General features: G+C 39.3%; 1 protein-coding gene across 1 annotated transcript; it reads left to right on the forward strand.

Annotated features, from left to right (window-relative positions):
* The first annotated feature begins 230 nt into the window (after positions 1 to 230).
* Positions 231 to 3,085, forward strand: zgc:162592 (G-protein coupled receptor). Its single transcript, XM_010903254.3, has 2 exons — positions 231 to 1,159; positions 1,531 to 3,085. The coding sequence occupies exons 1-2, from the start codon at positions 361 to 363 to the stop codon at positions 1,827 to 1,829; spliced, it is 1,098 nt and encodes a 365-aa protein (XP_010901556.2). The 5' UTR covers positions 231 to 360; the 3' UTR covers positions 1,830 to 3,085.
* Positions 3,086 to 12,950: the final 9,865 nt, after the last annotated feature.

Raw genomic sequence — 12,950 nt, forward strand, 5'->3', positions numbered from 1 at the left:
TTGACCCCTGGAAAAAAGCGAAAATCCCGGCCTTCATGCCGCCTAATGTATCGCCCACCAATATGCAACACAAACCTACAAACTTGCCTTTACTAATGTGGATGTGACAATCGCAATAAGCCCATGCCTCTAAAACCTATGTGAGGGCATGCAGTAAGTCCCAAAAAAGAGGCGTGGTCAAAGTGCGGGTCTGGTGTATTTGTTTGGCTACCGCCGTTTGGTAAGTCGATTTCATCATGTTAATTTAGGTGAAAGAATTTTGAGAGCATGGAGGTTGATAGTGTTATTTGAGTTTTGCACAGTAAGGTGACAATTGTGTAATAGCCTATAACCGACAGAGGCCCAAGTTTGTGAAGGACAATGTTCGCAACTGTCAGTTTGTCTGCGTCTGACGACACTAACCATTCCAGCACAGATCCGCAAACGCTTCTTAAATCGCACTGGCCAATTAAAATAACTATAATATCCGTCTTAGGAGCGATGATTACGTTAGGGAATATTGCAGTTATTATGGTGATTTCTTCATCCGTGTCCGGTTGGTCGAGGAATTCTCGATACTTTTTACTGTCACTCACCGGTGCTGATTCGGCGTTTGGACTGATCATTACGCCTTTGAATTTGTGCGTTAGTCTCATGAAGGACTACAGCGACGGTCCAGACTTCCTATGTCATATTGTGGCTTTCTTCAACGCCACGGTTTATTCGACATGTATGTACACACTGGCTACCATAAGTCTGGAACGATACATTGCAGTGTTTTACCCGCTGGTGTACTCCTCCCTGATGACCAGGAGAAGAACGCTGCTGCTTATCGGTTTTGCATGGTGTTTCCCTCCTATTTTACTCGTACCAATATCTTTTCCAAACGGTATAATTGAGGTCCACTTTTCTACGGCGTCACTGGTATGCAATCCATCGTACTCTACTAACGTTGGGTACTCCATAGCGTTAATATGCTTCATCTTCTTCCCGTGCTCAATCGTCATGACATACGCAAACCTGTGCCTATGGTTGGCTGCAAAAAGGCAGCGGGTGAAGATGCGCACACAACACTTAGGTCGCCTCAACCGACCCAACGTAGCCGCCAGGGTGCTTGTTCCTGTGATGACGGTGTACTACACATGCTGGACTCCATGCATGGCTACAATTATCTACAATGGTAGGCCTACAACAAACCATTAGGCGATGAAGGAAATTCAGAGAGCAGGTGCATGTTTTTCTCAAGGCCACTTATAACCTGTCTGAGTACTGTAGCTGTATGGATATTGCTTTTTATTTTGAGAAAAATCTGATAAAACCAGGAGAAGAAATGAATATCAACATCTACTGCTCTGGTACTAAAGCGATCACCATCCTTCTTAATGAGCTCAGGAAAATGACACCAACATTTTCAACTGTAGAAGCACCAATGTTCTTTGTGTGAGATGACTCGGAGTAGATGTAGGTAATGTGCTTAATGCCACATTAGAGTACATTTCCTGAGCTCACCCAGTGTTGTATTTTCTATTTCACTGCTTTCTCCTACACCAGCCATTTCAGGCCGCCAAGTTCCAGAGTGGATGGAGTTTGTGGTGGTGTGGCTGCCAACCTCCAACGGTTTCCTCAATTGCATCTTCTACTTCTGGATCAACCTTAGCTTCCGTAGAAAGTTCTACATGCTCTTCCATCGACTGTGTCTGACCGTGTGCCCAGATGTGGCCAAGGCCCTGGGCTGCACAGACAGCTTACAGCCTGGAATATGGGACAATAACAACTCAATCCCTGAACGCTCCTCCAGTGTTTCATCAACCTGCACTCTAATCACCCTGGCTGATGACACTTCCTTCTGAGGTATGAAACACCTAAATGACATGGGGCTCACATTATATGATGACTAGTTACACATAGAGTGGCAAGGAGATATCTATGTTCTTTGGGCTTTGAAGCATCTACTTCCTACCTCTTACCATGCAGATTTTGTTATTTCAATGTTGTTGTTTTTTTTTTTTTTTAACAGAATTAAACCCCATAAACATTTGTAATTTAATTTATCCTCAATTGACAGTATTTGGTCCAGGCCGGAATGTAGAAACAATTCTGTATATAATTATTTTTAAAATTTTTACATTTTACTACATTTACTGTCACGCCAAGGGTTGTTAAGATTCCATGCATAAGCAGTGAAGACCTTGTAAACCAAATTTTTACTGTAGTTATTCTTTTGTCCATATGATTGTAACTCACGTCCAGCCCTGTCTCAAACATTGTTTGAACTTACATTATCAGTGTTTTACATGAAGCTATGATTTTATCTTTGTCTACAAACCATGTCTAAATAATATTTAATTAGTGCAATTGATATTTAAACATCAAACTAGAAAAACTTCAGTAGGAAATGTTTACAAGGTCTTTGATTGGACTCAGTCAAGCGGGCCATCTACTCTTTGCTTCAATATCTTTTCTATCAAAGGCTTAGCTAGCAGCCTTGCAAGGTTAACCTTTGAGTCACAACATTTCATGTGCAGAGAGAAATGTAATTATACAGCTACAGTTTATAAAGGTTAGCTCCACAGTCATGTCAATTGAAGTTACCATTTCCCTCCCAATTTATGGTCCTGTTTTTTTAAAGCAGTTAAGACTGAAAAACAATTTCTGCTAGTGTCTGCCCTACAGCTCTTTTACACTGTTTGGAACTTTCCATGGTAATGTTGACAGTTCAGTGGTATTTGTTGTGAAATACACCTCGTTTGTCCAAGATCTGAAGATATGGTTTGCAATAATGACATTTGAAGAGGTGCTTGAAATGTTGGCCAGCCAGGGCTTGATTTTAGCCTTCATTAAATGGTTAATTTGCACTTTACCAAAAGTACCTTAGATAAAAAGACAATTTCTTTACAAAACACTATTGGCATGTTCAGATATAACCACTATTCAGACAGTGACCAAAGGGTTACTGGATTGAATCCCTGAGCCAGTCCAGCATTTCTAAGAAAGGTGGTTAACATTGCAGTTGAAAGGGAATATTGTATGATGTTTCATATTGAAAATTGACCCAAAAAGTATTGTAAAATATTTCCCCTTGTTAAATTGAACTTTAAATATAAAATAAAGCATTATGCCATTCATGTGTTTTAATTAGTCATGGAGTAGGTGAGCCCAATTTTAAAAGCTGTTTACACAGGAATTGTTCTCTGCAAATGGCTCCACTGAATATACAGTGCATAGAGCATTTTTGGCACCCTAGGTAAATATGAAAAAAAAAAAAGGTTTATTAGCTTGATCTCAAACAAAAAAACATATTAATCTAACATTTTTCTTCAAAGAAAAATTATTTAGTTTTTTTTCTTCCAAACATGCATCCCAGAATTATTGGCATCCCTAGAAAATCATATTAATAAAATCTTATTAATATACAGGTGCTGGTCATATAATTAGAATATCATCAAAAAGTTGAAGTGAAACGTATATTATATACATTCATTACACACAGACTGATATATTTCAAATATTTATTTATTTTAATTGTGATGATTATAACTGACAACTAATGAAAATCCCAAATTCAGTATCCCCGAAAATTAGAATATTATTTAAGACCAATACAAAAAAATATTTTTTACAAATGCTGGCCAACTGAAAAGTATGAACATGAAAAGTATGAGCATATACAGCACTCAATACTTAATTGGGGCTCCTCTTGCCTGAATTACTGCAGCAATGCGGCGTGGCATGGAGTCGATCAGTCTGTGGCACTGCTCAGGTGTTATGAGAGCCCAGGTTGCTCTGATAGTGGCCCTCAGCTCTCCTGCATTGTTGGTTCTGGCGTATCGCATCTTACCTCTTCACAACACCCCATAGATTTTCTATAGGGTTAAGGTCAGGCGAGTTTGCTGACCAATAAAGAGCAGGGATACCATGATCCTTAAACCAGGTACTGGTAGCTTTGGCACTGTGTGCAGGTGCCAAGTCCTGTTGGAAAATGAAATCTGCATCTCCATAAAGTTGGTCTGCAGCAGGAAGCATGAAGTGCTCTAAAACCTGGTAGACGGCTGCGTTGACCTTGGACCTCAGAAAACACAGTGGAGCAACACCAGCAGATGACATGGCACCCCAAACCATCACTGACTGTGGAAACTTTACACTGGACTTCCAGCAACGTGGATTCTGTGCCTCTCCTCTCTTCCTCCAGACTCTGGGACCTTGATTTCCAAAGGAAATGCTAAATGTACTTTCATCAGAGAACATAACTCAGCAGCAGACCAGTCCTTTTTGTCTTTAGCCCAGGCGAGACACTTCTGACGCTGTGTCTTGTTCAAGAGTGGCTTGACACAAGGAATGCGACAGCTGAAACCCATGTCTTGCATATGTCTGTGCGTGGTGGTTCTTGAAGCACTGACTCCAGCTGCAGTCCACTCTTTGTGAATCTCCCCCACATTTTTGAATGGGTTTTGTTTCACAATCCTCTCCAGGGTGTGGTTATCCCTATTGCTTGTACACTGTTTTCTACCACATAATTTCCTTCCCTTCACCTCTCTATTAATGTGCTTGGACACAGAGCTCTCTGAACAGCCAGCCTCTTTAGCAATGACCTTTTGTGTCTTGCCCTCCTTGTGCAAGTTGTCAATGGTCATCTTTTGGACAGCTGTCAAGTTAGCAGTCTTCCCCATGATTGTGTAGCCTACAGAACTAGACTGCGAGACCATTTAAAGGCCTTTGCAGGTGTTTTTAGTTAATTAGCTGATTAGAGTGTGGCACCAGGTGTCTTCAATATTGAAACCTTTCACAATATTCACATTTTCTGAGATACTGAATTTGGGTTTTTCATTAGTTGTCAGTTATAATCATCAAAATTAAAAGAAATAAACACTTGAAATATATCAGTCTGTGTGTAATGAATGTATATAATATACATGTTTCACTTTTTGAAGGGAATTACTGAAATAAATCAACTTTTTGATGATATTCTAATTATATGACCAGCACCTGTATTTCCTATTTAAGTTACGTTTCTGAACTATTAAGTGGTCAAATAAGAGATGGCACACGGGTTGTTCAATATTATATAAAAAGATAGCTACACATCTGAAAATACCCCATCTCCACTATTAATGGAAATATAAAGTTTTGTAAAACCACTGGTGCGATGAGGAACCTGCCTGGAAGAGGATGCACATGTATCTTGCCCCCACACACAGTGAGAAGGATGGTTCAAGTGGTATGAAACATCTCCAAGGATCACAGTTGTGAGAATTGCATAATTTGGTGCCGGAATGCCTCCTCTTTCATCAAACTACAAACATAAGCTTCTGGAGTTTTCTAAATGTCATTAGAACTTGGTTTGGAACCATGTTCTATGATCTGATGATACAAAAATTTTGCTTTTTGGTAAAATAAAACAAAACAAAAAAACACCAGAAATTGATTTTGTGTAAAAAGAGCCATGGTCATGCAGAAAAAACAACCTAATACTAAACGTGAAGTATGGTGGTGGATCTGTGATGATGTAGGTCAGTTGTACTTCAAAATACTCTGGGGACCCTTTTAGGATGCTAGAACAAATGTGTTCCAAGGACCAGGAGATTTTACAGTGGGGCAAAAAGGTATTTAGTCAGCCACCAATTGTGCAAGTTCTCCCACTTAAAAAGATGAGAGAGGCCTGTAATTTTCATCATAGGTACACTTCAACTATGAGAGACAAAATGAGAAGAAAAAAAAATCCAGAAATTCACATTGTAGGATTTTTAATGAATTCATAAGTATTTGGTAAAATAAGTATTTGGTCACCTACAAACAAGCAAGATTTCTGGCTCTCACAGACACTCCAAACTCCACTATGACCAAGACCAAAGAGCTGTCAAAATTGTAGTCCTGTACCAGGCTGGAAAGACTGAATCTGCAATAGGTAAGCTGCTTGGTGTGAAGAAATCAACTGTGGGAGCAATTATAAGAAAATGGAAGACATACAAGACCACTGATAATCTCCCTCAATCCGGGGCTCCACGCAAGATCTCACCCTGTGGGGTCAAAGTGATCACAAGAACAGTGAGCAAAATTCTCAGAACCACATGGGTGGACCTAGTGAATGACCTGCAGAGAGCTAGAACCAAAGTAACAAAGGCTACCATCAGTAACACACTACGCCGCCAGGGACTCAAATCCTGCAGTGCCAGACGTGTCACCCTGCTTAAGCCAGTACATGTCCAGACCCGTCTGAGGTTTGCTAGAGAGCATTTGGATGGTCCAGAAGAGGATTGGGAGAATGTCAGATGAAACCAAAATAGAACTTTTTGGTAAAAACTCAACTTGTCGTGTTTGGAGGAGAAAGAATGCTGAGTTGCATCCAAAGAACACCATACCTACTGTGAAGCATGGGGGTGGAAACATCATGCTTTGGGGCTGTTTTTCTGCAAAGGGACCAGGACGACTGATCTGTGTAAAGGAAAGAATAAATGGGGCCATGTATGGTGAGATTTTGAGTGAAAACCTCCTTCCATCAGCAAGGACATTGAAGATGAAACGTGGCTGGGTCTTTCAGCATGACAATGATCCCAAACACACTGCCCGGGCAACGAAGGAGTGGCTTTGTAAGAAGCATTTCAAGGTCCTGGAGTAGCCTAGCCAGTCACCAGATCGCAACCCCATAGAAAATCTTTGGAGGGAGTTGAAAGTCTGTGTTGCCCAGCGACAGCTCCAAAACATCACTGCTCTAGAGGAGATCTGCATGAAGGAATGGGCCAAAATACCAGCAACAGTGTGTGAAAACCTTGTGAAGACATACAGAAAATGTTTGTTATATACCCTTTGTTGGCAATGACAGAGGTCAAAGTATTGAGATTAACTTTTGTTATTGACCAAATACTTATTTTCCACCATAATTTACCAATAAATTCTTTAAAAGTCCTACAATGTGAATTTCTGGATTTCTTTTTCTTCTCATTTTGTCTCTCATAGTTGAAGTGTACCTATGATGAAAATTACAGGCCCCTCGCCTTTCTTTTTAAGTGGGAGAACTTCCACGATTGCTGGCTGACTAAATACTTTTTTGCCACACTGTAGGCCAAAAGCTGCTTGCCTCTGCCAGGAGGCCAAAACTGAGTCGTCGATGGTTTTCCAAGCTGGACAACAACCCAGAACATACACTGAAATCAGCACAAATGGTTCACTGATCGTATAGTCAAGCTTTGGTAATGGCCAGCATAGTCTGAAATCACATTGTAAACCTGAAGGATCTGGAGAGTTTATGAATGGAGGAATGTTCTCAAATCCCTTCCTATGTGTTCCCCACCTAATCAAACATTATAGAAGACTCCGTTGTTATCTTGGCAAAGGGAGTGTACAGAGAGTCATAAATGTAGGGGTGCCAATTATTGTGGCATGCATCTTTCTGAATAAATGTTTTTCTTTTAACAATTTTCCTTTCATTCAATATTCACATTTCTTTCAGTGTGAGACTGATGAACAACAAAAAATTTTCACAGATTTATTTTTATCATTTTTACATAGGCTGCCAAACATTCTGGACACCAATGTAAAGTGTATTTTTTTGAGGCAATATTTTGTCCAGTGAAGACAAAAGACACCCCATTGTTCCAGACTGTTTTTGAGTCTTCAGCACTGGAAATCCGGTCAGCTAGACTCCGTATTCCATACTCAATTTACCGAAACATATTGCCTCCATCTAGCTCGCCTGGCCTTTGCGCATGTTCTACAAAAGACAAGTGTCAGAAACATTTAAATGAAAATGAATGTTTACTTAGGGACAGCTTGTTCAAACAACATATTCCCTCTCTAATTTCCTCTTTGATAAGCTTCAGATGGCTGTGGCGTGGGCCTGTTGTCTGTCAGCGGGGGAGGAGAACACCGCTGCATGCTGATAGGGCGTCTCTGTGTCATTAAGACAACATTCAGGCGGCTGACAGCGAGGTAGAAGCTGCCAGCCTGTCACACTGTGTGGTTGGGTCTCTGTTTCCGTCATTTTCATGGAAGAAACCATGAGCGTTCAGCTATAGTGCTGGTACTATTTTGTCTGGGAACGGTATGGGGTGTGGTAATTTAGCCAATTCTGTTGAAAACATTTTTTAAAACATAAGCAAATGAGAATGACTAGGTTTACAGGAATGTGTCAAAAATGAACTTGTTTTAATTGTCTATTTAGAACAGAATTGGTGGAATGAATATATCCCTGATTTACACAACATTGAATGAACATTTAATTTATGTATTATTTTTCATTTAATGTATATGAAGTGTCATTATGCCTGAACAAGATACTTTTTGAATCTCACCCTGATTAGTCTAAATGGCATGCTAGCTTTGTCCTAGAATAGGACAGGGTCTTCCAGGGTTTGTGAGAGGGGATGGGGGCGAAGGTCATACTTCAGGTTTATGTTTTTGTCTGGTTTTCCTTTCTTATATTTGTTGATGTACCAATTCTGTTTGTATTTCAACTTCGACTTTTGCATGGTACTGTTGTTTATACACTACCCTTCAATACCTCTGGATCATTTAGATATTTACTTGTTTTGTCCATTAAAATGACATAAAATACAGAAATACAGTGTAGACATTGTTCATGTTGTGACTATTGTAGCTAGAAGTGGCAGATTTTTTAATGGAATATCTTCATAGGCTAATTGATCATTAAAAAACCCTTTTGCAATTGTTAGCACAGCAATAAAACTGGCCTTTAGGCTAGTTGAGTATCTGGAGCATCAGCGATTGTGGGTTCGATTACAGGCTCAAAATGGCCTTAAACAAAGCACTTTCTTCTGAAACACATCCATCTATTCTTGTTCTGAGGAATTAAGGCTATTCCATGGGAGAAATTGCCAAGAATCTGAAGATCTTGTAAAACACAGTGTACTACTCCCTTCACAGTACAGCACAAACTGTCTCTAACCAAAATAGGAAGAGGAGTGGGAGGCCCCTGTGCCCAACTAAATAAGAGGACAAATACATTAGTGTCTAGTTTAAGAAACAGATGCCTCACAGGTCTTCAGCTGGCAGATTCATTAAGTAGTACCCGCGAAACACCAGTCTCAACGTCAACAGTGAAGAGGCGACTCTGGGATGCTGTCCATCTAGGCAGAGTTGCAAAGAAAAAGCCATATCTCACACTGGCTGATGAAAAATAAAAGATTAAAATGGCCAAAAGAATACAGACACTGGACAGAGGAAGATTGTAAAGAAAGTGTTATGGACAGACAAGTTTGAAGTGTTTGGATCACAAAGAAGAACATCTGTGAGACGCAGACCAAATGAAAACATGCTAGAGGAGTGCTTGACCCCATCTTTTAAGCATGGTGGAGGCAATGTGATACTCTGGGGGTGCTTTGGTGGTGGTTAAATGGGAGATTTATTCAGGGTAAAAGGGATCTAGATGGAAGGCTATCACCCCATTTTACAACACCATGCAATACCCTTTGGATGGGGCTTTCATTGGAGCCAGTTTCATCCTACAGCAGTACAATGACCCAAAGCACAGCTCCAAAATATGCACAAACTATTTAGAGAAGTAGTCAACTGGCATTCTTTCTATAATGGAGTGGTAAGCACAGTCACCGGATTTCAACCCTATGGAGCTGTGGTGGGTGCACCTTGACAGTATGGTATGTAAGAAAGTGCCCATCAAGCCAATTCAACTGTGGGTGGAGCTACAGGAAGCATGGGGTGAATTCTCTTCAGATTATCTGTAGGCAGTTGCTGCAAATGGAGGATTCTTTGACAAAAGCAAAGTTTGAAGGATACTTTTTTTCCCAATGAAAAATAATTATTTCTAACCTTGGAAATGACTATTTCCTATTCCTTTTGCCATTTCCTATTCAAACACATTTCATGTATGTTTTCATGGAAAACTGGGACATTTTTAAGTGACCCTGAACTTTTGAACGGTAGTGTATGTATGTATGTATGTATGTATGTATGTGAAAAAAAGCAGCTTATGCTTCTTCATTACTCATTTATTGGACAAATGGAAACACCTTTATGAAAATGTTGCATAGTATTATGTATTAAGTATTATGTAACACTGCATGAGCATCAACATATTTTTTCGTTTTGGAAACTTTGTCGTGGTGTTTTTACCACACACTTGCATGGTTAAAACCAAATGAGAAGTCAAATCCACTGTCAAAGTTAACTTTGGGAAATCCCCTATAAAATTGTGTAGGATACAACACCCTCTTTGCAAAAACTATCCCAATTTTTTTTTTTTTTTTAAGTTGGTGATTTTACATTGCAGCAATTTTACATGGCTGAGCATTTGTTGCGCTGAAAGTGCCAAACAATGCACCAGCATCACAGCCTTTGCCATGGTGGCTACCCTTCTGTGAAATGTCAAGCTCAGGAAAGGGCAAGTTGCTTTTAATTAGACTTTTATCAGGTATTCCATTGAATATGGTACAAAGTCTGTCACATCCAAATCTCTAAATCAACTGAGAAGGTGAAGGGGACTTATTCTCATTTGGATTTAGGTTAAGCAATGGATTTAACATGGGAACATTTCTTAAGCAACTTCACAATCCTCATGAGGGTCCATGACCACCTACTGTTTAGCATAGTGCAGTTTCAACCTATTATGGGATGTAAGGAGGAGAGATATCAAAGCAGGGCAAAGCCTGGCAATTAAGAAAGGACTAGCAATTTCACAACTTCTGAAACGGAGGGGGGGGGGGGGGTGGCAGTACTTTAAGCTTGTTATTTATCACAGTCATTCATATGGCGTATTGTTTATTTACCACCCAGAAATGTACTTCAAACCATGTGAAATACACATGTTAAAATCACATGCGTGTAATGGATTTGCAAAAGCCCTCCATTACCGTACAATGTTATGGTATGTTTAGTTGGATCATGGGCTTAAGTACATGCGTGTAGCTTTAAAGTAGGTGAAGTTTTGCTAGGGAGTTGTGGTATATTTTCGAATCACAATATTTAACCTTAACCACACTGGAAACAGTATCCTTAACCGTTTTTTGTGTCTAACCTTACCCTTTACCACACTGGAAGCGTTCTCTAACCTTTACCGTTTTTTCTAACCTTACCCACTGGAAGATTGACATTACCTTAACCATTAATCATTGCTTGTGGCAGCGCCTCCCTCCGTGCAAATCTAAATTTGGGAATCAGCAGGTAAAGTTGCACACGGTTCAACATTTATTTCTGCGTGGAATACATACCCCATATGAAACTCTAAGTTGCACCATTACAGTTCCTATTAAGTGATTATACTGACTGGCCCGGATGGGTGCTTTTAAATGGAGAATGCCTCCAAGGTGGTCCATATCAGGTTATGTATAGATTAAAAAAATCTTAGTAAAACTAAAGTGACTCATTCTTTATGAGAAATTTTGCAAAGAACCATTGGATGCAATACAGATGGAGCCTGGCGTCACTGGTTCCTGAGTAATTGATGAGGATATATTTTAAGATGGATTACACTCACGTCGATCCTGGGATGCCTCAAATGTGGAATTAGGCAATTAATTAATATGTTTGGTAGTGTGTGTCCTATAAAGAAAAAAATATTAAAGGTCTTTGCATTTTCTGGGGTTTGATTCTGTTGGCCAATCTTGGCACAATATTTCTTATTTCATGGCCCAGTGGCCTATCAAAGCTAAATCCCATATGTGTAATTACAGCATCAAATCCACATATTGCAACTATTCCCAACTATGTATTACATCTGAGTATAACGTTTACTATTAAAAACCTTTTTCTAAATTTTTGGGCAAGTAGTGTGCAGAGTAATCATTGATTAATCAAATTTGGTTTAGAGTTTCAATGAACTGAAAACTGTGCTCTCACCTTATAGCAGTGGTTGATAATAGGTACCACAACGACCCCTTCAATCCACGTAAAAAGGTTAACAGACTGGTCGATCTATGCCTCAACTCCTCTTCAGCGACATTGATGGCTAATTACTTAGCTATTTTTTACACACTGACTTAATCAGTGCTTATTAAGATATTCTTGGTAGGAGGGAAGCATTGTTCAGTTTCCAGTATATTTTTATCTCCCCCTTTGTATCTCTATGGCAAGTGAATTAACACTGATATACACTGATATCAAGCAATATCTATAAGAATTTCAAGAAAAATATATTGCCTACCAGCAGATTGTGAAGACCTGCTATGTAGCTTTATTTCTGTGATATCAATTATGTACTTTGTGTTATTAGCAAGCCAGGTATTTTGCTGACTGAAATATTGACAGTCTATTATTGTGACCCTTTTTGAAGAGATTAATATTTTTTGGCTATGTTTAAGTAATCTTCAGTTCAACACTACTGATAAAAAGCCTAGCTCCCACAAAACTGCATTTTGCAATCATTAAATACTTTAATTATTTTGTTAAATCATTTTGTTATAATGCACCCAGTAACGACCTATTGTAGGTATTTTTGGTAATTTTTGGCCTCTCTATTGAATGAGGAATATCTGCCCACTCTTCCTTACGGAACAACTTTGTGTGATGTTTGAGGGCTTTATGGCATGTCTTACTTTCAGTACTTCTGAGCAGTTTCACAGGATTTAGTTTTGGGCTTTGACATGGGCATTCTGTGCTCTCCATTTTTTATATATTTTTTGCTCTTCTGTTGTGGTTTTACTAAGTGTTTTGGATCACTGTGTGAGATCCATTTTGGTTTGACTGTTCATTCACAAGTACATTGGGGCAAAAAAGTATTTAGTCAGCCACCAATTGTGCAAGTTCTCCCACTTAAAAAAATGAGAGAGGCCTATAATTTTCATCATAGGTGCACTTCAACTATGAGAGACAAAATGAGAAAAAATAATCCAGAAAATCTGTAGGATTTCTTATGAATTTATTGGTAAAAGTATTTGGTCACCTACAAACAAGCAAGATTTCTGGCTCTCACAGACCTGTAGCTTCTTCTTTAAGAGGCTCCTCTGTCCTCCACTCGTTACCTGTATTAATGGCACCTGTTTGAACTTATCAGTATAAAAGACACC

The sequence above is a fragment of the Esox lucius genome, chromosome 2, assembly GCF_011004845.1.
Source record: "Esox lucius isolate fEsoLuc1 chromosome 2, fEsoLuc1.pri, whole genome shotgun sequence".
NCBI classification, from domain to species: domain Eukaryota; kingdom Metazoa; phylum Chordata; class Actinopteri; order Esociformes; family Esocidae; genus Esox; species Esox lucius.